Raw genomic sequence first — 25,174 nt, 5'->3', positions numbered from 1 at the left:
ACCTGTGCTGTGAGTGCTCTTAGTGGGCTCTCTTCATATTCACGATCACATTAGTTTGTCACAGAGCCTAGAGGCCCCAAGCCAAAGTCCAGAAAGTGCTTCATTATGGAATTAAAATGGGCATTTAAGTTATAATTTTTGTCAATTCTGAATTCTATGTGAATCTAATCTTTTGACCATAAAGATCAGTAGCAGAACCTAGGGAACTGCAGCCAGAAGTACTAAATACATAAACACACAAAATCAATACAGGATGGGATCCAGGGGGTCAGGTACACAATTTCAGGCAGCTGCTGCTTTTCCTCCATTCCGGAAATCTCTTCTAAAGATATGGATGCTAGTAGCAAGAGTTTAAGAACATTCTGTGTGTTTCTTCTGTTCTCTAGACTCTAGACCATTATTTCAGCATGCTGAATTGTAGAAATAAAAAAAAGAAAAAGAAAAACTGTATGTAAGGTATATTAGACAGTGGAAACTGAATTAAGTATTGTGCCAAAAGACTTAAAGTAACTCGACTATGTGCATCAAATCTACTCAATAGATAGGCAAATGTGTTACTTAAAATATAAAATTAAAGGTGAACTTTATACGGTAACTGTTCTAGTTCCATAAAAAGATTTGAAACAAAAGTTGAACACTTTCTGGTTAGGACTAAATAAAGGAGGTAGGAATCAAGGCTGGTGGTTTGGGTCCTGAGTTAAGTGACACAATCAGTTGTAGAAGAGTTCCAGGGTGCTCAGAGAATGTGGTCCCTTGTTGCCAGCATCAAAACAAAGCAGGTCCATGAGAATAAGCCCAGGATTTGGGTTAGTGGTCAGAGGACCTGGCATTGGAGGGGTCAAGGAAGCCAATAAAGGCCAAAGGAGTCCAGAGGGGTGGTTTTAGGAGGTCAATGGATTAACTGCAAGAATTTTTAAAAATACCAGAAAAGAGCTAGCTAATATTAAAGATCAAGGTAGGTGAGTATTACAGAATCAAGGAGATTAGGCAGCAGGAAATAAATCATGCTGAGGAACTGGGCAACAAGGGGTCAATGTTCTAGACCAAAGAGAATGGGCTGCAAGAGTTTGGGATGAAGGCCAAGGCTCTGGGTGGCACCTTGGTGGTCCCCTTGGAAGAAGAGGGCTTAATAGTCTCCCAACTTCCTTTTGAAACAGGCTCTTAACTTAAATTCTCCCTAAGAGCAAAATGTCACAGTGGATTCCTGGTGGTTCCATCACCCAGATAGTGTGAGGAAACAAGCAGTGGGAAGAGTCACCATCTTATTCATTATTCTGTCCCCCATGCCAAGCACTCAATAAGTGCTCAATTAAAATTTCTCAAGTAAAAGAGCAAGTGAGTGAATGAACAAATGAACCAGGAAGTTCCTGTACATAGTACAGTGTACTCTGGGCCTAAGTTCTTCAAACTGAACATACTTTCCATCACAGTAACCATGTACTACACCTAGATGCCTTTTTTTACCCTCTTTCTCCATGAGAGGAAATAGAAGTTATTATGGAGGGTCTGGGGGCAGGAGGAGAAGGGGATGACAGAGGATGAGATGGCTGGATGGCATCACTGACTCAATGGACATGAGTTTGAGTGAACTCCGGGAGTTGGTGATGGACAGGGAGGCCTGGCGTGCTGCAATTCATGGGGTCTCAAAGAGTCGGACATGACTGAGCGACTAAACTGAACTGAATGGAGGGTCTACAAGAGGATAGCCCTTTCGTTCCCCAAGCACGGTCCTACTTAAAAGAGTAGATGTCACCATCTAGTATGCAGTGTCAGATCTACTAAGCAGAGTTCCTCTTCCCAGAGAAAGATGGAAATTTAGCTGTTGAGACATTCCAGGGCAGCCATGAATAAAGACACCTTCTCCAAAAAACTCTGCCCAGCTTCAACACTTAGATATCAACAAATGATCAGCCTTGGTGCTGGGAATGGCGGAAGACAAAATACACCATGGAGGGTTGAAGGGGCCTCAGAAATGGCCCAGAGAGGTGGCTTCCCCAAGGTCAATGGCAAGCTAGACCAGTAACCCCAACTTTTTGCCTCTGAGCATACTTCAACTCCACATTATCCTCTCTGTTTCTTAGAAGCACACACAAAAAATATAGAAAAAGGCTTGACTAGTATTTCATGCCTCCATCATCAAGAGCAGCAGCAGCCAGAGAGGAGGTGGTACTGGGTATGGCTGCCATGGACATCTCTAACGCAGACTTCTTCAACTATAGCTCTACTGGGAAAAAAGCTGACAGCCAGAGTAAAGCAGGACAAAAAAGAGAACTCAGGCAGAAGCCACGGATCAGCGTGGTCATGCAAGCTTTGAAGGATTTTTGAATCCTTGTGAGTGACTGAGCACATATTCTCATTATTTCCTAGTCATGGAGATAATTTTGCCACAAGAGCTAGTCTGCACCTGTTGCCCAAGTTCATTGCTTTTCAGTGTTGCCTGACATTACTTTGCCAGCTAAGGTCCGTCTAGTCAAGGCTATGGTTTTTCCAGTAGTCATGTATGGATGTGAGAGTTGGACTGTGAAGAAGGCTGAGTGCCGAAGAATTGATGCTTTTGAACTGTGGTGTTGAAGAAGACTCTTGAGAGTCCCTTGGACTGCAAGGGGATCCAACCAGTCCATTCTGAAGATCAACCCTGGGATTTCTTTGGAAGGAATGGTGCTAAAGCTGAAGCTCCAGTACTTTGGCCACCTCATGCAAAGAGTTGACTCATTGGAAAAGACTGATGCTGGGAGGGATTGGGGGCAGGAGGAGAAGGGGACGACAGAGGATGAGATGGCTGGATGGCATCACGGGCTCGATGGACATGAGTCTGAGTGAACTCCGGGAGATGGTGATGGACAGGGAGGCCTGGCGTGCTGAGATTCATGGGGTCGCAAAGAGTTGGACACGACTGAGCGACTGAACTGAACTGAACTGAACTGAACTGGGTTTTCTTTCAAGGTCATGGTTAAGAACAGTGATAGGCTGTTCTTAAGGCTGAAGGTTCTGGGGATCTCATGCACAAGTCCAGGAATAACAAAGCAATCTTCAATCAATCATAGTCACGTGTCGCAGCTACAAACACACACTTGTTCTGGGAATAATTCTCCAGAAGGAACTGTCACAACCCACAGACTCTTGAGGGCAAATGGGAACCTCATGACCAGCTTGCTGTCAACAGCAGCAGCTCTGGGTGGAGAGACAAAGAGAAAAGAATACTTTAGGACATGCACAAAAAGAGGAAGGGTTCGGAGATTTCCATCTTTGGGCTGGCTCATCAATGAGCCAACTCACTGTAAAAGATCTGATGCTGGGAAAGCTTGAAGGCAGGAAGAAAAAGGGATGACAGAGGGTGAGATCATTGGATGGTATCATTGATTCAATGGATGCAAGTTTGAGCAAACTCCAGGAGATGGTGAAGGACAGGGAAGCTTGGTGTGATGCAGTCCATGGGGGTCATGAACAGTCAGACACAACTGAGCAAATGAATAACAATCTTTGGGCTAGAATCAGAAAGTGACTAAAACCCAATATTTTAATACTGGATATGCAGTGTTGTGGAGAAGGCAATGGCACCCCACTCCAGTACTCTTGCCTAAAAGATCCCATGGATGGAGGAGCCTGGTGCGCTGCAGTCCATAGGGTGGCTAAGAGTTGGACACGACTTCACTTTCACCTTCACTTTTCACTTTCATACACTGGAGGAAGAAATGGCAACCAACTCCAGTGTTCTTGCCTGGAGAATACCAGGAATGAGGGAGCCTGGTGGGCTGCCGTGTCTGTGGGGTCGCACAGAGTCAGACACGACTGAAGTGACTTGGTGGCAGCAGCAGCATGCAGTATTGTAACAATATTTGTGCTACAAAAGAGTTATAACACTCCAGCAAAACCACAGGCTGGACATCTAGGAGAAGATACCTACTCAGATATTATGTCAACATAGTTCAGTTCTGTTCAGTCACTCAGACTCTTTGCAACCCCATGAATCTCACCACACCACGCCTCCCTGTCCATCACCAACTCCTAGAGTTCACTCAGACTCATGTCCATCGAGTCAGTGATGCCATCCAGCCATCTCACCCTCTGTCGTCCCCTTCTCCTCCTGCCCCCAATCTCTCCCAGCATCAGAGTCTCTTTCAATGAGTCAACTCTTCGCATGAGGTGACCAAAGTACTGGAGCTTCAGCTTCAGCATCATAACTAGAGAATAAAGATTTGCTTCCTTTATTGTCAAAGGAATATAGAATCCATCCTATGAAACACTTTTTTCACTGAAATTTACATGAGTAAATTGAATACCTACTGTGTGTATATATATATTCATATACATCCTTTGTATTTGCTGATTTGAGGCTGGATGGAGAAAAAGCGTGAAAGACAATTCAGCCTTCAGATTGCATTGTGTTAGAAAAAAAGAATACAATATAAGGTGCAAAAAGGGCAACAACACAAGATAGCAGGTAAACAAGTACAGAAAATAATACATTTGGTGTCTTCCAGGAGAGGAGCTTTCTCTTTTGACTTTGGCCTTTGCATAAATCATCTTCTCCAATACAATCTGATTCTCTTTCATAAAATTTTCTATTACTGTTTGGCCTCACTCAATCTGGGAGTGGTGGTGGTGGCAGCCAGCTTCTTTACAATGCTTCTAGCTTTTTCGGGCATGTAGCAAAAGTGGGTTCTGGCCAGTGTCCAGTGGGTATATGGAACACAGACCCCTAACTTGGTGTTGCAGAGTTTAGAATGAGTGCTTACTGGGTTTCTCCATTGTGCTGTGGGTGGCCATGCCAAAGGGCTTTGAGAAAGCCGTCAGGGCAAAAACAGCATAAAGCTGACACACTCTCTGGATGTCAAGAGCCATCAGAAAGCGGAAAGGCAATGGGGATAAAAATGCTCAGTGGAGGGCATACAGCCAGATGGACTGCAGTTTCTGAGGTAGGTGTGGTAGAGGGAGGGAAACTCAAGATGTTTCTGGTCCGTTTTCCTCACCCCCAGGACACCAGGGCAGAGATGAGATCCCAGAACTAAAGCCTGATTTCCTAAGGGCTTAAAAGGTTAAGTGGTAGAGATTTGAGAATGAAAACTCTGCTTTTCAAAGGAGTTACCATAACGTTATGGAGAAAGTGAAAGTTAAAGTCACTCAGTCATATCCGACTCTCTGCGACCCCATGGACTATACAGTCCATGGAATTCTCCAGGCCAGAATACTGGAGTGGGTAGCCTTTCCCTTCTCTGGGGCATCTTCCCAACCCGGTGACTGAACCCAGGTCTCCCACATTGCAGGTGGATTCTTTACCAGCTGAGTCACCGGGGAAACCCAAGAACACTGGAGTGGGTAGCTTATTCCCTTCTCCAGCAGATCTTCCTGACCCAGGAATCGAGCTGGGGTCTTCTGCATTGCAGGCGGATTCTTTACCAACTTAGCTATCAGGGAAGCTCTGTTATGGAGAAGGAAATGACAACCCACTCCAGTAATCTTGCCTGGAAAATCCCATGGACAGAAGAGCCTGGTGGGCTACAGTCCAGAGGGTCGTAAAGAGTGGGACACAGCTGAGAGACTAAGCACGCACACCATAATGTTAAGAGCATACCATGTCTGAGGCCAAAGATACAAAGCCCCACAAAAAAGAAATAAAACAGAGGTTAAAAAAGGAATGCAATTTTAAGTCTGACTTTTACTAATCCAAGTAAATAAGGTCACATCTAAATAATGAAAAGTATTTACATAACACCTTTGTAAAGACTGAATAAATATTAGCTATCACAGAGCACTTGACCATACACTTGAGATAAATGGGTTGTCATTGACATCCTTACTAAAATGCAAAAGATGTTTCGTGCATAATAAAGCTTTCAAATAGTAGATATGAAATATAATCCCACAAGGGTAATTTGAAAGGGCAGGACAAGCATTTCACTTTACAATTTTACCTTACTGATTCAATAGCCAAAGATCCAAAAATCGGGATGGATGTTAAATTTAGGTTATTCACTATTATGTGTACTAGGGAACAACAGGTCACTTAATGAATAATCTCTTGGGCAAACTTAGTCACTTCATCCCGGGTGGTAAGCATGTCTAGAAGGGAGGTGCCCCAGGATCCGACTTCTGCCCTGGGCATCACCCCAGCCCTAGCACAGGGGTACTGTCCCATCTATACCTGAGTGGAGCACACTGGCCTCCCTACTCCCAGCACCTGCTTTCCTTGGAACCCAGAGAATCAACCACTGGACCCCTTACCTCCCCAGAGTAGCCTCAAGCAATGATTGACGGGAGCTGCCTCGTACTGTCTCAACTCCTCTCCTGGGCGGGGAAAATTCTGAAGTACAACAACTTCTATACTGGCTCCCACGTAATGTAACTGGCTTAATGATACTCCCTTTCCTGTCTGGTTATTTCTGGGGAGGAGCGAGGGTGATGAGCTCTCCAACCCCAAAGATCATTAGTAGCCTGAAGCTGTTAAAGGAAGAAATCTCAAAAAAGGTAATCATGGGGAAGGAAGGGTGGGGTGTGGGCAAGGAGGGCATGTTAGCTGGGAGAAGCCACCTGGAGAGACTGAAGGCACCACTGGGAGAGACCCTCTTATGGGGAGGGATGGGGAATAAGAGCAAATTGAAGTAACCCTGCCTTGCTTCTCCTCTGGTCCTAAAGCTACATCCTGATTCTTCTGTCTTTAAACCCACTGCTGGCCTCTGCCCTCAGTTATGGAACCTGCCCCATGTCTGCATCCTTCTCCACCAGCTTTTCATCCCTTCTCTCCCTCAGGTCTTGGTCCACTGGCCTTCAGCCCTGGATCCTCTCCCAGGGACCACATGATTAAACCTGGTCCTGTGGGCAGCCACTCAGTCATCTTAGATCCCTAGTGCAACGTAATGCTTCCTGTAGTTGCTTAGCAATCAATCCCTTTTCTACAACTGCCAAGGAGCCTTTGTAGCCAAGGCTATATCTATTTTGAATTCTGTGAAAGTTATAATCTGCTTAAAAAGTTACAATCTGCTAAAAAAACAGCACTCCATCTTGACCTTCATCCTCAGTCCCCTGCCACTACAATTATTTGTTTTATTACCAGATCCTTCTTTCTGCTTAAACATCTTCTTCACAGTCTGGCAGGCTGAGCCATCCCCAAGGCACACACCACAGCGGTCCTCTGTGGCGTTGGAGTCGATCTCATAATCGCAGCCGACCATCTGCGGAGAACAGAGGTTAAGGGTGAGAGACACAGGCAGGAGATGCCACGCCTGCCCTGGACCACTGACTCCTCTTCCCACTTTGCTCTGGATGAGATCAGGGCTGAAGGCAGGTACATGTGTTTTACACTTGTTATGTTACATACAAAATGTACACACTAGTCATTGTTCCTATATCAGGTATTGACTACGGAGTTGGTGGCCAAGATGCATACTTGGTGTCTAAGAAACAACTGGAAAGTGCCCTAAAACACTAACTCCCATGGATTAGGACACAGAAATACTGAACACTGACTTGTACATGGCAGGTGGTGGTGGTGGTTTAGTCTCTAAGTCATGTCCGACTCTTGCAAGCCCAAGGATTGTAACCTACCAGGCTCCTCCGTCCATGGGATTCTCTAGGCAGGAATACTGGAGTGGGTTGCCATTTCCTTCTCCAGTACACGGCAGGAAGAAGAATAAAGAATAGAAATGGAGTCTATTAAAAAAACATTTCCTTTTCCTGGTGGTGGCCAGAGCAATACTCAAAGCATCCACTGATGATAAAGGAAACACTGCTCAGAGGGAAACGAGGTATACACTGAATGGGTTTGCAGTTTCCCCTGAGTGAGAAGCAGAATTGAAAACAGTTTCAAAAACAAAACAGTGAAAAACATCTTGGAATCATGAGTCATTGGAGCAGCAAATTTCTTTCAGATGTGCAAAGCTCATACCCTCTCCTCTCTAATGAGATTCCCAGGGATGAGGCAATGGTATAGTCATTGTCACCTACAGTCAGTCATTCACTCCCTTTACTTTCCTGGTTTCACACTGAGACCACCCCAGTCCCACACGGGATGACATCTCGGACGTGCAGACCCACATCAGACTCTTGGGAGCCTCTATGATCCCAGCCCCTACCACACATCACACTTATCGTATCCCAGCCATCCTGAGCTCCTTCCTTCCAACTACACAGGAGAAACTGGTTGTTTCTCTCCTGAGCCAGGACTAATCTTGCTCACATGCCCTGGACCCGATCCTTTCTCAGTGTTCTGTCCATTGGTCCTTCCCAACCATCATCCCTTCCTCTCCACTGGTTCCTTCTCCTCTGCCTACCAGTACAGCCAAGTCTTTCCCATCTAATTTCCATACTGGAAAAGGAGAGTATTAAGCTTGGGGTGTTTGGTGCCATCAGATACCCAAGAATGGTAACATTCGGATGGAAAGTCATAAAACACGGGAGCTTCCGCTGAAGTCCTTTGTCGCTGGCTCTTTTCTATGGCTTTTATTCCTTAACCACATTTCAATGATAGAAAGAGGGAAAACACACCATATTCTCTTAGTGGGATTTTTCTTTTCTGTTTGGGAAGAAGAATTGTGCCCAGGTAGTTTTTTTTTTTTCTCTCTCTCTCTCAAAGATAAGTTCCTTTCTTATTTTAAAGCCACCTTGAATCACCTGAAAGGAATAACCATTTAGGTCTTTAAATATACTCTTCCTCCACTAGCTAAATACAGAATGAATGCCCATAGGTAGAAAATAGCACCATTCCTCAGTTTAACCATCTCTGACTTTCTTTATGTTTTAAGATTGTGCCACTTGACCCAATTGGGAAACACAAAGTGCTAAGAGATTTTAAAAACTCAATCACACTAATCATGATGGAAAGGAAAGAAACAGTCTGGATATGTGCCTTCAGTGGCCATAGGTAAAATGCCAGCCCTTCACAAGTGATGTATTTATGTCAAGCTTGATCATCTTCTAATAAGCTAAACTTTACACATCCTATTCCCAGTGACTTCATTTCTTCACTGATTTGGAATGAGCCAGGGAAACATACTTTGCAACATAGTAAAGTGTTTTTAAAAATCTCTACCAAGAGGGGATGGATTAAAAAATATAAAAAGGGACTTCCCTGGTGGTCCAGTGATTAAGACTCTGAGTTTCCACTGTAGGGGCCATGGATGAAATCCTTGGTTGGGGAACTAAGACCCTGCAAGCAGCATGGAGTGCCAAAAAACAGTGGAAAAATATGAAGAAAAAGGAAAGAAGTTCAGAAAAACAAACACCTTGAGAGCATCTTTCTCCTCCACCAATATCTGCCTGCATCCCTCAGGGGGCAGGGGTGGGGAAGGAAACACACCCCCGTCAGATGCTGACCCAGGGCACAGCGTGTGGTGCTGGTGGAGACTTCACCCTCTGCTCCTCCAGCAGCCACGCACAGCACAGTCAACACTGAACTGAGTACAGAACCGAAGCCTTGGAAGGTGGAAGCCTGTCCTCCTGATTACACAGAACCTGTAAGGCTCTCAGGGAAAAATGAACAGACATCCCTTTCTTCCGTGCCCTGTGATCTGGCAACAGGGCTAGGACTGATAATACTGTCTGCCCTCAGCAGATCAGAGGGGGCTGTGCTGCTGCTACCAATGTAACAACGACTCCAGGAAGGCTCTCCTCCCTGTGACTCTTAGGAGGCCAGACAGCCACCGCACAGGCTGCATTTCTTTACAAAAGGAAATCACTCTAATTTCCTATCAATATTTCTTAGCCAGGACATGGAAACAACCTAGATGTCCATCAGCAGATGAATGGATAAGAAAGCTGTCGTACATATACACAATGGAGTATTACTCAGCCATTAAAAAGAATTCATTTGATTCAGTTCTGATGAGATGGATGAAACTGGAGCCGATTATACAGAGTGAAGTAAGCCAGAAAGAAAAACACCAATACAGTATACTAACACATATATATGGAATTTAGAAAGATGGCAATGACGACCCTGTATGCAAGACAGGAAAAAAGACGCAGCTGTGTATAACGGACTTTTGGACTCAGAGGGAGAGGGAGAGGGTGGAATGATTTGGGAGAATGGCATTCTATCATGTATACTATCATGTAAGAATTGAATCGCCAGTCTACGTCTGACGCAGGATACAGCATGCTTGGGGCTGGTGCATGGGGATGACCCACAGAGATGTTATGGGGAGGGAGGTGGGGGGGGGTTCATGTTTGGGAACACATGTAAGAATTAAAGATTTTAAAATTAAAAAAAAATTTAAAAAAATAAATAAATAAATAAAAAATAAACAGCTTTCTTGGGGGTGCAGCTGATATATAAAATACTATACATATTTAATTGTATAATTTGATGAGTTTGGACTCAAACAAACACCTGTGAAACCATAGCCACAATCAAGGCAATAGACATATCCATCAGATCCAAAAGTTTCCTTGTGTCCCTTTGTGTGTGTGTGTGGTAAGAACACTTAACATGAGATCTACCCATTTCATAAGTTTTTAAGGGAACAATACAGTGTTGTTAACCACAGGCAATACGTTGTATAGCAAAGCTCGAGCCATATTCATCTTGTGTAAGTGAAACTTTATACTTGTTGAACAGCAACTCTCCATTGTCCTTTAGCAACCACTGTTCTCTTCTCTGCCTCAGTGAGTTTGACTATTTTAGATTCTCCTATATGCGGAATCTTGTAGCATCTGTCCTTCTGTGACTGACCTGTTTCATTTAGCATAATGTTCCTAGGCTCATTCATATTGCCAAAATGACAGAATTTACTTCTTTTTTAAAGTTGAGCAATATTCTGTGATATGCCTATACCACATTTTCTTTATCCATTCATTTGTTGATGAACATTTGGGTTGTTTCCATCCATATTTTGACTACTGTGAATAATGTCACTACGAACTTGGGAGTACAGATATCATTTTAAGATCCTGATTTTATTCCTTTCGATATACACCTAGAACTGGAACTGCTAGGTCTTATGATAAAAATTAAATTTTAATCAAATATTAAATATTTAAATTTAATTAAAGTTAAACATGTATATAAGTATTTTAATTTAATAAAAATCAAATATTTAAATTTAATCAAAATTAAATATTATGATTTAATTAAAAGCAAATATTTTAACTTAATTAAAACTAAATTATTTTTAATTTTTTGATTTTTTCCATGGTGGCTGCATCATGGTACATTCCCACCAATGGTGCATGGGATTCCAATTTCTCCACATCCACACCAATACTCACTATCTTATGTGTGTTGGTAACAGCCATCCTAACAGCTATGAGGTGATAGCTCATGAGTTTCACTTGTATTTCTCTGTGTTTAATGATGTTGAGCACCTTTTCACATATCTGTTGGTCATTTGCATATCTTCTATGGAGAAATGTCTATTCAAGTCTTTTTAAATCAGGTTATTTTTCTGCTATTGAATTGTAGAAGTTTCTCATATGTTTTAGATATTAACTTCTTATTATATATATAGTATGCAAATTTTTCTCCCACCCTGTAGGTTTCCTCTTTACTCTGATGGCTATTTCCTTTCCTGTGCAGAAGTGTATCACCAATTCTTGACCTTGTCTTCTGAACTGAAGAGTATCCTGTCTTGAGTATTACATAGAGAAATGAGGTCCCAGTCTTTCACTGGGGCTTTTACCCCTATGTAAGTGAATAAGTAATTTTTACTACTTAAAATACTTACTTTAAGAAGTATTTCCTTACTAATTCTCATTTTTTTCATCATAAGTCAACACTGTTTTACTTAGGAAATTCTCATATAACAGGACTGAAATACCAACTGGTGCCTTGACCTAATCCACTGAGAAGGTCATTCTTTCTTTCTGCAGTCCCTTGGCAAAGGCAGAGACTGGAAGAATGCCTAGTTCCAAGATGAGATTCATTCCCAGCCAATGGAACTTTAGTGTGAAGACAGGGCCAGTTATGCTTGCCTGAGAACAGGTAAATGACATTGTCCTTAACAAATGGGGCAGCAGCAATAATGCTTTCTCACCATAACACTGAGGGCCAGGAGCCTGGATCTGGTGTTCTGGAGAGATATTTGGCCCAGAGAAATTGCCACCTGGGTGTTCAGCCAATCACTGAGTTGGCCAAAATGGCCATGACAGAGAACAAAGAAGAGGCAGAAAGATTGTGAGAGCAATGAGGAGGGAATCTAACAGGACAGCTAGGAAGACTGTCAGGCAAGGCTGAGGACTCAGCTGGGGTTAAAGACATTGATTTATAAGGAAATCCACAAAGTTGAATCATTATTTTAAGAAGTGTACAGTAGACTTATTATAAGAACAAAAATCATTATGGTGGGTTGATCAGAATCAGGGTCCTAGGGTGAGAGGCTGATGGATGGCTAAGAGAAGACCAGGAGATGGTTGATGTGATAGTTTAAGGCATCAAGGCTGTTTTGGAAGGAAATGAAGCCAAAGCTGCACTGACTGGGAGAAAGGGAAGAGCAAAGGAACTGAAAGTCAGAGAGCTGGTTACCAAAAGAAAGGGGTGAGTGAGCTGGAAGATTGGTGTCCTGTCTTAAGACAGCAGGTAAGACTGCAAAGCTGGGATAGTAGGAAGAGGGGTGGGGATATCTGTTCATATATTTTAAAGCTTATTGCATGTCATACTTGTGATTAAAAATAGATGACATCCTGAAAAGTCATTGTTTAAATTTGTATCTGTGATAAATAAGCTTAGAAGTTCAGAGAATAGAAAGGCCAGAAATAAACTCATGCATTTATGGTCAGTTAACGTGACAAAGGAGGCAAGAATATGCAATGGGGAAAAGACTCTTCAATAAGTGGTGCTGAGAAAACTGGACAGCTACATGCAAAAGAGTGAAATCAGAACAATTATTTAATATCATATACAAAAATAAACTCAATATGGATTAAAGACCTAAATGTAAGACCAGATACTCAAAAACTCCTAGAGGAAAACATAGGCAGAACACTCTCTGACATAAATCACAGCAATATTATTTTGGATCCATCTCCTACAGTAATGGAAACAAGAACAAAAATAAACAAATGGGACCATATTAAACTTAAAAGCTTTTGCTTTTGCTTAAAAGCAAAGGAAACCATAAAGAAAATGAAAAGACAACCTATGGAATGGGAGAAAATATTAGTAAATGAGGCACCTGACACGGGACAAATTTCCAAAATAAGCAAACAGCTTACACAGCTCAACAACAACAACAAAAAATTTTTAATTAAAAAATAGAAGACCTAAATAGACATTTCTCAAAGAAGATAAACAGATAGCCAATAAGTACATGAAAATACACTCAACGTCACTAATTAGCCAAATGCAAATCAAAACTAAATGAGGCATCACTGTACACTGGTCAGAAGGGCCATCATTGAAAAATCTTCAAATAATGAATGCTGGAGAGGGTGTGGAGAAAAGGTAACCATCCTACACCATTGATGGGAATGTAAATTGGTGCAGCCACTTTGGAAAACACCATATAGGTTCCTTAAAAAGCTAAAAATAGAGTTGCCAAATGATCCAATATCCTATTCTTGGGCATATATCCAGAGAAACTTTAACTCAAAAATACACATGCACCCCAGTATTCACAGCAACACTATTTATAGTAGTGAAGGTGCGGAAGCAACCTAAATGTCCATCAATAAATGAATGGATAAAGACAATGTGGTGTATATGTACAATGGAATATTACTCAGACCAGGGGGCGCTAGTAGTAAAGAACCGGCCTGCAATTCAGGAGAAAGAAGAGACACAGGTTCGATCCCTGGGTCAGGAAGATCCCCTGGAAAAGGGAATGGCAATCACTCCAATCTTCTTGCCTAGAGAATCCCATGGACAGAGGAGCCTGGTAGGCTACAGTTGATAGTGTTGCAAAGAGTTGGACACATGAAGTGACACGCATGCAAAGAAGAATGAAATAATGTCATTTGCAACCACATGGATGGACCTAGAGATTGTCATCCTAAGTAAAGTAAGTTAGAGAAAGACAAATACCACATAATATCATTTATATGTGGAATCAACAAAAATGATACAAAGTAACTTATTTATGAAACAGAAATAGACTCACAGACACAGAAAACAAACTTAGCTACCAAAAGGGAAAGAGGGAAGAGGGATAAATTAGGGATTCGAGATTAACAGATACATAAGGGATGGAGCCAAAGCAAAAACAATACTCACTGGTGGATGTGACTGGTGAAAGAAGCAAGGTCCGATGCTGTAAAGAGCAATATTGCATAGGAACCTGGAATGTATGGTCCGTGAATGAAGGCAAATTGGAAGTGGTCAAACAGGAGATGGCAAGAGTGAACGTCGACATTCTACGAATCAGCAAACGAAAATGGACTGGTGTGGGTGAATTAACTCAGATGACCATTATATCTACTACTGCGGGCATGAATCCCTCAGAAGAAATGGAGTAGCCATCATGGTCAACAAGAGTCTGAAATGCAGTACTTGGATGCAATCTCAAAAACGACAGAATGATCTCTGTTCATTTCCAAGGCAAACCATTCACTATCGCGGTAATCCAAGTCTATGCCCCAGCCAGTAACACTGAAGAAGCTGAAGTTAAATGGTTCAATGAAGACCTACAAGACCTTTTAGAACTAACACCCAAAAAAGCTGTCCGTTTAATTATACAGGACTGGAATGCAAAAGTAGGAAGTCAAGAAACACCTGGAGTAACAGGCAAATTTGGCCTTGGAATGCAGAATTAAGCAGGGCAAAGACTAATAGAGTTTTGCCAAAAGAATGCACTGGTCATAGCAAACACCCTCTTCCAACAACACAAGAGAAGACTCTACACATGGACATCACCAGATGGTCAACACCGAAATCAGATTGATTATATTCTTTGCAGCCAAAGGTGGACAAGCTCTATACACTCTGCAAAAACAAGACCAGGAGCTGACTGTGGCTCAGATCATGAACTCCTTATTGCCAAATTCAGACTTACGTTGAAGAAAGTTGAGAAAAACACTAGACCATTCAGGTATGACCTAAATCAAATCCCTATGATTATACAGTGGAAGTGAGAAATAGATTTAAGGGCCTAGATCTGATAGAGTGCCTGATGAACTATGGACAGAGATTCATGACATTGTACAGGAGACAGGGATCAAGACCATCCCCATAGAAAAGAAATGCAAAAAAGCAAAATGGCTGTCTGGGGAGGCCTTACAAATAGCTGTGAAAAGAAGAGAAGTGGAAAGCAAAGGAGAAAAGGAAAGATATAAGCATCTGAATGAAGAGTTCCAAAGAATAGCAAGGAGAGATAAGGAAGCCTTCCTCAGCGATCAGTGCAAAGAAATAGAGGAAAACAACAGAATGGGAAAGACTAGAGATCTCTTCAAGAAAATTAGAGATACCAAGGGAACATTTCATGTAAAGATGGGCTCGATAAGGGACAGAAATGGTATGAACCTAACAGAAGCAGAAGATATTAAGAAGAGATGGCAAGAATACACAGAAGAACTGTACAAAAAAGATCTTCATGACCAAAATAATCATGATGGTGTGATCACTCACCTAGAGCCAGACATCTTGGAATGTGAAGTCAAGTGGGCCTTCGGAAGCATCACTATGAACAAAGCTAGTGGAGGTGATGGAATTCTAGTTGAGCTCTTTCAAGTCCTGAAAGATGATACTGTGAAAGTGCTGCACTCAATATGCCAGCAAATTTGGAAAACTCAGCAGTGGCCACAGGACTGGAAAAGGTCAGTTTTCATTCCAATCCCAAAGAAAGGCAATACCAAAGAATGCTCAAACTACCGCACAATTGCACTCATCTCACATGCTAGTAAAGTAATGCTCAAAATTCTCCAAGCCAGGCTTCAGCAATACGTGAACCGTGAACTTCCTGATGTTCAAGCTGGTTTTAGAAAAGGCAGAGGAACCAGAGATCAAATTCCCAACATCTGCTGGATCATCGAAAAAGAGAGTTCCAGAAACACATCCATTTCTGCTTTATTGACTATGCCAAAGCCTTTGACTGTGTGGATCACAATAAACGGTTTACAATTCTGAAAGAGATGACAATACCAGACCACCTGACCTGCCTCTTGAGAAACCTATGTTCAGGTCAGGAAGCAACAGTTAGAACTGGACATGGAACAACAGACTGGTGCCAAATAGGAAAAGGAGTACATCAAGGCTGTATATTGTCACCCTGCTTATTTAACTTATATGCAGAGAACATCATGAGAAACGCTGGGCTGGAAGAAGCACAAGCTGGAATCAAGATTGCTGGGAGAAATATCAATAACCTCAGATATGCAGATGACACCACCCTTATGGCAAAAAGCGAAGAGGAACTAAAAAGCCTCTTGATGAAAGTGAAAGAGGAGAGTGAAAAAGTTGGCTTAAAGCTCAACATTCAGAAAACGAAGATCATGGCATCTGGTCCCCTCACTTCATGGGAAACAGATGGGGAAACAGTGGAAACAGTGTCAGACTTTATTTTGGGGGCTCCAAAATCACTGCAGATGGTGACTGCAGCCATGAAATTAAAAGACGCTTACTCCTTGGAAGGAATGTTATGACCAACCTAGATAGCATATTGAAAATCAGAGATATTACGTTTTAAACAAAAGTCCATCTAGTCAAGGCTATGGTTTTTCCAGCAGTCATGTATGGATATGAGAGTTGGACCATAAAGAAAGCTGAGCACTGAAGAATGGATGCTTTTGAACCATGGTGTTGGAGAAGACTCTTGAGAGTCCCTTGGACTGCAAGGAGATCCAACCAGTCCATTCTGAAGGAGATCAGTCCTGGGTGTTCTTTGGAAGGAATGATGGTAAAGTTGAAACTCCAGTACTTTGGCCACCTCATGTGAAGAGTTGACTCATTGGAAAAGACTCTGATGCTGGGAGGGATTGGGGGCAGGAGAAGGGGACGACAGAGGATGAGACGGCTGGATGGCATCACTGACTCGATGAACATGAGTTTGAGTGAACTCTGGGAGTTGGTGATGGACAGGGAGGTCTGGCATGCTGCATTTCATGGGGTTGCAAAGAGTCAGACATGACTGAGCAACTGAACTGTGCTAACTATCCTATATGAAATAGATAAACAATAAGCTACTGTATAGAAGCGACCTATTGATCTCTACCTACTATTTAGCACAAGGAACAATATTCAATACCTTGTAATAACCTACTGTGGATAAGAATCTTAAAAAGCACACACACACACACAGATATATATATATATATATATATATATATATATATACATATATATATATATATATATATATACACATATATATATATTCCCTGGTAACTGAGCTAAAGAATCAGCTCAGGTAAAGAATCCTCCTACCATACAGGAGACCCCAATTTGATTCCTGGGTCCGGAAGATCCCCTGGAGAAGGTATAGGCTACTGACTCCAGTATTCTTGGTCTTTTCTGGTGGCTCAGACAGTATCTACCTGCAATGTGGGAGACCTGGGTTCAATCCCTGGGTTGGGAAGATCCCCTGGAGGAGGGCATAGCAACTCACTCCAGTATTCTTGCCTGGAGAATCCCCATGGACAGAGGAACCTGACAGGTTACAGGCCATGGGGTGGCAAAGAGTTGGACATGACTGAACAACTATGCATAGCACAGCACAGCATACTGAATTACTTTGCTGAATACCTGAAACACTGTAAATCAACTATACTTCAATAAAAAGTAAATTACATACAAAGAAAGAAGAATACCACGTTACCTAGGGAGAGATATTAGCCCAGCCCTGTACTTCATATAAGATTCAACAGCAGACGAGAGAAGAGCAATGTTTACAAAATTTAGGGGGAAAGACAGTGTGATGCTCCAAATTTTGTACCTGGTCAAGTGTCCTTCAAGAATAAAAGCAAATTTATACATATTTTTAAATGAGAAAGAACTCTGAGGATGCTGTACCCATTAATGCTAAAAAATCTAGCAGAAGATGAGTGTAAATCCTCCCCAAAAAAGGACAGGAAAAAATAAGTTGACTGCAAATACCACTTTACTTAAAATCTTAGCCTTGTGTAGATACAGAGGGTAAATGAAATAGTATACAAAAATTCAATAAATAGAAAAAAAACGAAGCTTAGAAATCCAGTACAGGTTAAAAAAAAATTGGGAGAGGAACACAGAGTTACTGCCCCTACAAAAATTCAGTTCTGATCAACATTCAATAATTTCCTTGATAACAAAATCTGCAAATCTAACATGCCAAAATGGTGGCAAGTATCATAATTTCAAAGTAGCTAAGTATATGAGTATAAGCAACTATAGCAGGTATTCATATGACCATAAGCAAATATTTTCATATACACAAAGATGAATCAGACACCATATACGTTTTTTTCTGATGGTGTAACTTTTTCTTTCAATACATGTTCAAATTCCCTTTGAAAAAAAACTGTAGTAAATGAATAAGAAGACTAACAAAAGCTGAAAATGACTACAATCTGGATCTTTAAAAGATAAATTGCATTTAGGCTATTAAGGTAAATTTGATTTGACATTATTTCTCAGCTTAAAAACTTAGCTCAGTGTGGTACACACAGAAAGTGAGTAATTAATGTTTCTGAAAGACCTTAACTGGTTTCCAGAAAGAAAAAAACAAGCTGAGAGATTCTGACTTATTCTATTAAGCTGATTTAATTGCCTTCAAGAGAGATACCCAACACCCCTTATATTTCCATTCAAACTACTTGCTTTTTCCATCAAAAGCTAAATACAGTCTCTATACAGGCAAAGGTATTTAGGTCTAACAGATAATTTTAGCATCACATTCATTTCCTGATGACTAAAGTTCTCAGCCTTTAACAGCATATGGCAATCACCTGAGGAGTCTTAAAAATACCAATGCCTAGTCTCCACATCCAGGTGATTCTGAATTAATAGGGTGGAGATAGAACCAGACATCAGTATGGTTTTTAAAAGCTCTCCAGCTGATTTTAATAGTCAGCCAGGCCTGAGAACCACTGTATTAAATGGCCATGGGCTGTTGGGGCCTAAATTAGCCAAACTTTTTCCTACTCTGGGGAACAGACCTAACCTAAAATATATTAATTATTTTTGGCTCTTTGTAGCTACAATGGTAATTAGTGTCAGGAAGAGAATTTTGCCTGAGTTCCTTCTAATTTAGAGTCTGATTATGACCTGCTGTTAGCTCACTCAGTCCTGGGAAACATATACTGCCTCCCTGTGCCTTGGTCAGGACTGAAATAAGTCCATCAGCAATGGCAGGGTGATAAATTCACCTTCCCAGGGTGCTAAACACTGATGGCCAGGATCTTCTCATGATGATAACTCAGTCCAGTGGAAAAACTGTGACAATTACTTGCAAAAATGAGTAAAATATATTAAGAGGTTTTGGTGTGCCATGGGCTCTGTTAAGGGCTTTACATATAAAACTCTGTTTAATCTAAAAAGATATGTTAATATCTCAATTCTGTGAAAGATAACTGAGTCTTAAAAAGATGTATAGAGTTACACAGCTTGGAAATAGTGGTACTGGGTTCATATTCTAGAGCCTAAGCACTAAGTCCTTGTGCTTTACTAATAGTTGATTATTTTTATATAGCTTTTCTTTCATCGATTAAAAACGCCTTCTCTTTATTTATTTTTGGCCATGGCACATGGCATGTGGGATCTTAGTTCCCTGACCAGGGATCAAACCCATGCCCCCAGCTGTGGAAGCGCTGAGTCTTAATCACAGGACCATCAGGGAAGTCCCCAAAACACCTCCTCTTTAAACTGAGGTTTATGACCAAGTACTGGATCTCAAAACTTGTTCCTTAGTTCCTTGCAAAATAGACTGTAAGCAGTGGGAGAAATTCCTCAGTGGTTGTACATATAAATGCATTAAAAAATCAGTTTGGTCACTTGGTCATGTCTGACTCCTTGTGACCCCGTGGACTGCAGCATACCAGGCTGCCCTGTCCATCACCAACTCCCAGAGCTTGCTCTAACCCATATTCATTGAGTCGGTGATGCCAAGTCTGATTAAAAATCAGACCCAAGTAATTTATATAAAGGCAAGAGTTTCCTAATGGAGTCAATGTGAAAAGTTAAACTGATATCAGAAGACATGGTTTATAATTATGAGTCTATAATCATGCCATCTCTCTTCCTAAGGTGATCATATTAGTGATCAAGGCGAATTAAAAATCAAAATGCTTTGTGAAAAACACTATATAATCATTTATTAGTTTTTCCTCAAACTTACTGTTGGCAAGTAACCAATGAGAATTCAAGGTCACTGAAATAATTCAAGTTGCCTTTTCCTAATAATTCCTCCAAAGAATTATTCCTCCAAAGAATAATTTGATTCTTCTTCAGTTTGACTCAGCTCCATGCCTGAAACATCACAGAGCACATCAATAGCTCAAGAAATGAAGACAACAGCAGGAGGACATTTGGTTTCTAACTGTGACCTTGATGAAAACTGAAAAGTCTTGTCTCACAGGCTTTAAAAATACCAGTCCACATACAAATACCACAAAAGCAAAAGATGAAAGCATCTAACTTTCCAAATTAGTAAAAAATCACGATTTTATAGAGTTGTAGATTAAGGAAACATACCCAATACCTTACACATGCCATTAATACAGACATTTCTGCTGTTGCCGCCTTCAAAGCAAGGGGTACCATCAATGACAGCATCCAGCATTTTCTCGGAAAAGTGGCCATCTATGGGTCGGCAGTAGAGCTCACAAGGACGTGCTGAAGTGAAAAAGAGACAAATCCTCACACGTTAGCTTCCCAGCTCAGCACCCTTTCCCCAGGATTTGTACACAGGACCCCTCCCGCCCAGGTGTCATCAATCTGGAGATCAATCTGTCCTTTCTATGACACATGCTGTAATGGGAACTTCTTTCTTTTAAAGAGGTTTACAACAAATTAAATTGGGAAGACTGCTTTAAAATGCTGTCTTTTGTTACAAATGAAGAGACCTTTCAACCCAGTGTTGAACTGTGCTTATAAAAATAATGTACTGAGTATCTGGGGTTAACCTAGAAAATAAGTAATAGAAACCAGAGATGCCAGACTCCAGACAAGCATGACGCTTGCCTATTGTTTGCAGCAAAGTAAGCAGACCGCCGCGGGAGATGCTTCCATGGGGGCCAGCTCATTACTAATACCACTGCTGCTGCTGCTGCTAAGTCGCTTCAGTTGTATCCGACTCTGTGCGACCCCATAGACGGCAGCCCACCAGGCTCCCCCGTCCCTGGGATTCTCCAGGCAAGAACACTGGAGTGGGTTGCCATTTCCTTCTCCAATGCAGGAAAGTGAAAAGTGAAAGTGAGGACGCTCAGTCCTATCTGACTCTTAGCGACCCCATGGACTGCAGCCCACCAGGCTCCTTCGTCCATGGGATTTTCCAGGCAAGAGTACTGGAGTGGGGTGCCATTGCCTTCTCCGACTAATACCACTGCCACAATCATAAACCAACCCAACAAATATTCTCCCTTACTCTCTTCAAGAAGTCCCTGGACACAGGTTTACAACCACATAGAAACAAAAGATCTGTGTTTTATCCAAAGCAGAAGCCAACCTGCTTATCACAGTGGTCCCTCCCACCATGCTAGGTCCTGCATTGAATCCATTTTAAGCTTCAATTTTCTATTCCCTTGTGAATGAAGATGGGTGATCTCCCACATATAAATGTTCTAAAGATTTATTTAACAAAATTCATATCTATTTGGAAGTACTTAGAATAACCAGAAAAGGAGATAACTTTCAAAACATAAATTGCCTTAAAAATTGTAATAGGTAATACATGTACATGCATGCATGCTAAGTCGCTTCAGTCATGTTTAACTCTTTGCCATGCTATGGATTGTAGACTGCCAGGCTCCTTTGCCTATGGGATTGTCCAGGCAAGAATACTGGAGTTGGTGGCCGTGCCCTCCTCCAGGGGATGTTCCATGACCCAAGAATAGAATCCATGTTTTTTAGGTCTCCTGTGTTGGCAGACGGGTTATCTACCACTAGGACACCTAGGAAGCCCTATATGTGTATATAATAATAATTCAAATAGTAATTTTCTTTGAATATAATGTCTTTTTTAAGTGAAAAATCTAAGATTATCTCCTTCAGAAATGTCCTTTTGGGATCTCTTCTGGGTCTGTCTACTGGGGAAATGCTGTTAATTTCATTTCCCCAGTAGACAGACCCAGAAGAGATCCCAAAAGGACATTTCTGAAGGAGATAATTTAGGTCCATTTGCTATGAACAAATGGACTCTAGGCATGGGTACTCAGGGATGCCATGATCCACGTGGTGAAGAAGTAAAAATGCACAACTGACAGAAATCTAACTATGAGCAAAACTCAAACACGGAAACTAGGGAGAAATTTGAGTTAGAGCTTCTAAAGCATCTGCTCAAAACTCGAAGGAGAAAGGTAAAAGTGCATAAAGAATACCAACTGATTTTATATAAAGTGCAGTGGATAATTTGTCTGAGAATATGAATGAAGTTAACATGAGCTGGAGAGATCACTCCACAAAGTGCCAACAGCAAAGGACCAGTAGACTCCAGGAACAAGACATAACCCAGGGTTACCGTAAATCTTCATTCCTGGCAGCATGATTAGTTCCGTCTGCCTGAATTGGAATAAAAGTGCTTAGAGTAGCCACCTGGGAGCAATTCTGCTCTTTCAGAGATGAGAGTATCCAACCAGGTGTGCTGAGTCCAAGTGAGCTGGGAAGCAACTAAGGAAATATCAGGCTGTCAAGCAGAAGGATAGAGGCAGGGGAAGCACTTTTAAATGAGGCTTTGATTTGAGCTTTAGAATTTAGATTTGAGATTTTGTATTGATATCGGGACACATTAAACCCAAAGAGGAAGCACCCCTGAATTATTGTGGAGCTTTTCTAAAGGAATTACCTGTTCCAGCCTGCTGGGGAAGGCTGGGACTAGAGGTGCCTAAACTGAAAAGTGAAAGTCACTCAGTCATGTCTGACTCTTTGTGACCCCATGGACTATACAGTCCATGGAATTCTCCAGGACAGAATACTGGAGTGGGTAGCCATTCCCTTCTCCAGGGGATCTTCCCAACCCCAGGACTGAACCCAGGTCTTGCGCATTGCAGGTGGATTCTTTACCAGCTGAGCCACCAGGGAAGCCCAGAGGTGCCTAAGGATGCAAATTTTAAGAAAACACTCATTCTTAGGGTTGTAAAAATGGGTCCTTGCAGCCAGTAAAACCCCCATCCAAAGGCATTTTGAATTCCAAAGTGGTGAAGTTCCGATGTTTTTCTTAGTTATATTCCCTCAGGGCTTGTCATGATTGACTCACTTCCTGAAGGACAAAACTATTCAGAGACTTGGTGGGTGTTACTTATTTAGTGAGCTAACAGGAATTTTTGCATGTTAAAATAACAGCCAGTGTATTACCTGAACATTATTTACCAGATCTTGTGCTTTGCAGTCGTTACGTTATCGCATTCTAACAATCACAACCACCCCAGGATGCTCAGTTCAGTTCAGTTCAGTTCAGTTCAGTCACTCAGTCGTGTCTGACTCTTTGCAACCCCATGAATTGCAGCACGCCAGGCCTCCCTCTCCATCACCAACTCCTGGAGTTCACTCAGACCCACGTCCATCGAGTCAGTGATGCCATCCAGCCATCTCATCCTCGGTCGTCCCTTTCTCCTCCTGCCCCCAGTCCCTCCCAGCATCAGAGTCTTCTCCAATGAGTCAACTCTTCGCGTGAGGTGGCCAAAGTGTTGGAGTTTCAGCTTCAGCATCATTCCTTCCAAAGAAATCCCAGGGCTGATCTCCTTCATAATGGACTGGTTGGATCTCCTTGCAGTCCAAGGGACTCTCAACAGTCTTCTCCAACACCACACTTCAAAAGCATCAATTCTTCGGCACTCAGCCTTCTTCACAGTCCAACTCTCACATCCATGCATGACCACAGGAAAAACCATAGCCTTGACTAGACGGACCTTAGTCGGCAAAGTAATGTCTCTGCTTTTGAATATGCTCTCTAGGTTGTTCATAACTTTTCTTCCAAGGAAAAAGCATCTTTTAATTTCATGGCTGCAGTCACCATCTGCAGTGATTTTGGAGCCCCAAAAATAAAGTCTGACACTGTTTCCACTGTTTCCCCATCTATTTGCCATGAAGTGAGGGGACCAGACGCCATGATTTTCGTTTTCTGAATGTTGAGCTTTAAGCCAAGTTTTTCACTCTTCTCTTCTACTTTCATCAAGAGGCTTTTTAGTTTCTCTTCACTTTCTGCCATAAGGGTGGTGTCATCTGCATATCTGAGGTTATTGATATTTCTCCCAGCAATTTTGATTCCAGCTTGTGTTTCTTCAAGTTCAGCGTTTCTCATGATGTTCTCTGCATATAAGTTAAATAAGCAGGGTGACAATATACAGCCTTGATGTACTCCTTTTCCTATCTGGAACCAGTCTGTTGTTCCATGTCCAGTTCTAACTGTTGCATCCTGGCCTGCATACAGATTTCTCAACAGGCAGGTCAGGTGGTCTGGTATTCCCATCTCTTTTAGAATTTTCCACAGTTTATTGTGATCCACACAGTCAAAGGCTTTGGCATAGTCAATAAAGCAGAAATAGATGTGTTTCTGGAACTCTCTTGCTTTTTCCATGATCCAGCAGATGTTGGCAATTTGATCTCTGGTTCCTCTGCCTTTTCTAAAACCAGCTTGAACATCAGGAAGTTCACGGTTCACGTATTGCTGAAGCCTGGCTTGGAGAATTTTGAGCATTACTTTACTAGCGTGTGAGATGAGTATAATTGTGTGGTAGTTTGAGCATTCTTTGGCATTGCCTTTCTTTGGGATTGGAATGAAAACTGACCTTTTCCAGTCCTCTGGCCACTGCTGTGTTTTCCAAATTTGTTGGCATATTGAGTGTAGCACTTTCACAGCATCATCTTTCAGGATTTGAAATAGCTCAACTGGAATTCCATCACCTCCACTAGCTTTGTTCATAGTGATGCTTTCTAAGGCCCACTTGACTTCACATTCCAGGATGTCTGGCTCTAGATTAGAGATCATACCATTGTGATTATCTGGGTCATGAAGATCTTTTTTTATACAGTTCTTCTGTGTATTCTTGCCATCCCTTCTTAATATCTTCTGCTTCTGTTAGGTCCCTATCATTTCTCTCTTTTATCGAGCCCATCTTTGCATGAAATGTTCCTTTGGTATCTCTAATTTTCTTGAAGAGATCTCCAGTCTTTCCCATTCTGTTG

At 41.8% G+C, this 25,174-nt stretch overlaps 1 protein-coding gene across 1 annotated transcript in view; it reads right to left on the bottom strand.

Annotated features, from left to right (window-relative positions):
- The window catches only part of ADAMTS12 (ADAM metallopeptidase with thrombospondin type 1 motif 12), a 382,516-nt gene that overhangs the window by 108,923 nt on the left and 248,419 nt on the right, over positions 1-25,174 (bottom strand). The window contains exons 13-14 of the mRNA XM_052659198.1: positions 20,535-20,668; positions 7,049-7,169 (exon numbers count right to left, since the gene is read on the bottom strand). Coding sequence (XP_052515158.1) covers positions 7,049-7,169; positions 20,535-20,668 — 255 coding nt within the window. The remainder of the gene's footprint in view (positions 1-7,048; positions 7,170-20,534; positions 20,669-25,174) is intronic.

The sequence above is a fragment of the Budorcas taxicolor genome, chromosome 20, assembly GCF_023091745.1.
Source record: "Budorcas taxicolor isolate Tak-1 chromosome 20, Takin1.1, whole genome shotgun sequence".
Classification (NCBI taxonomy): Eukaryota; Metazoa; Chordata; class Mammalia; order Artiodactyla; family Bovidae; genus Budorcas; species Budorcas taxicolor.
Note: the sequence above shows the minus strand (reverse complement) of the source record. Positions and strands in the feature narration are given on the sequence as shown.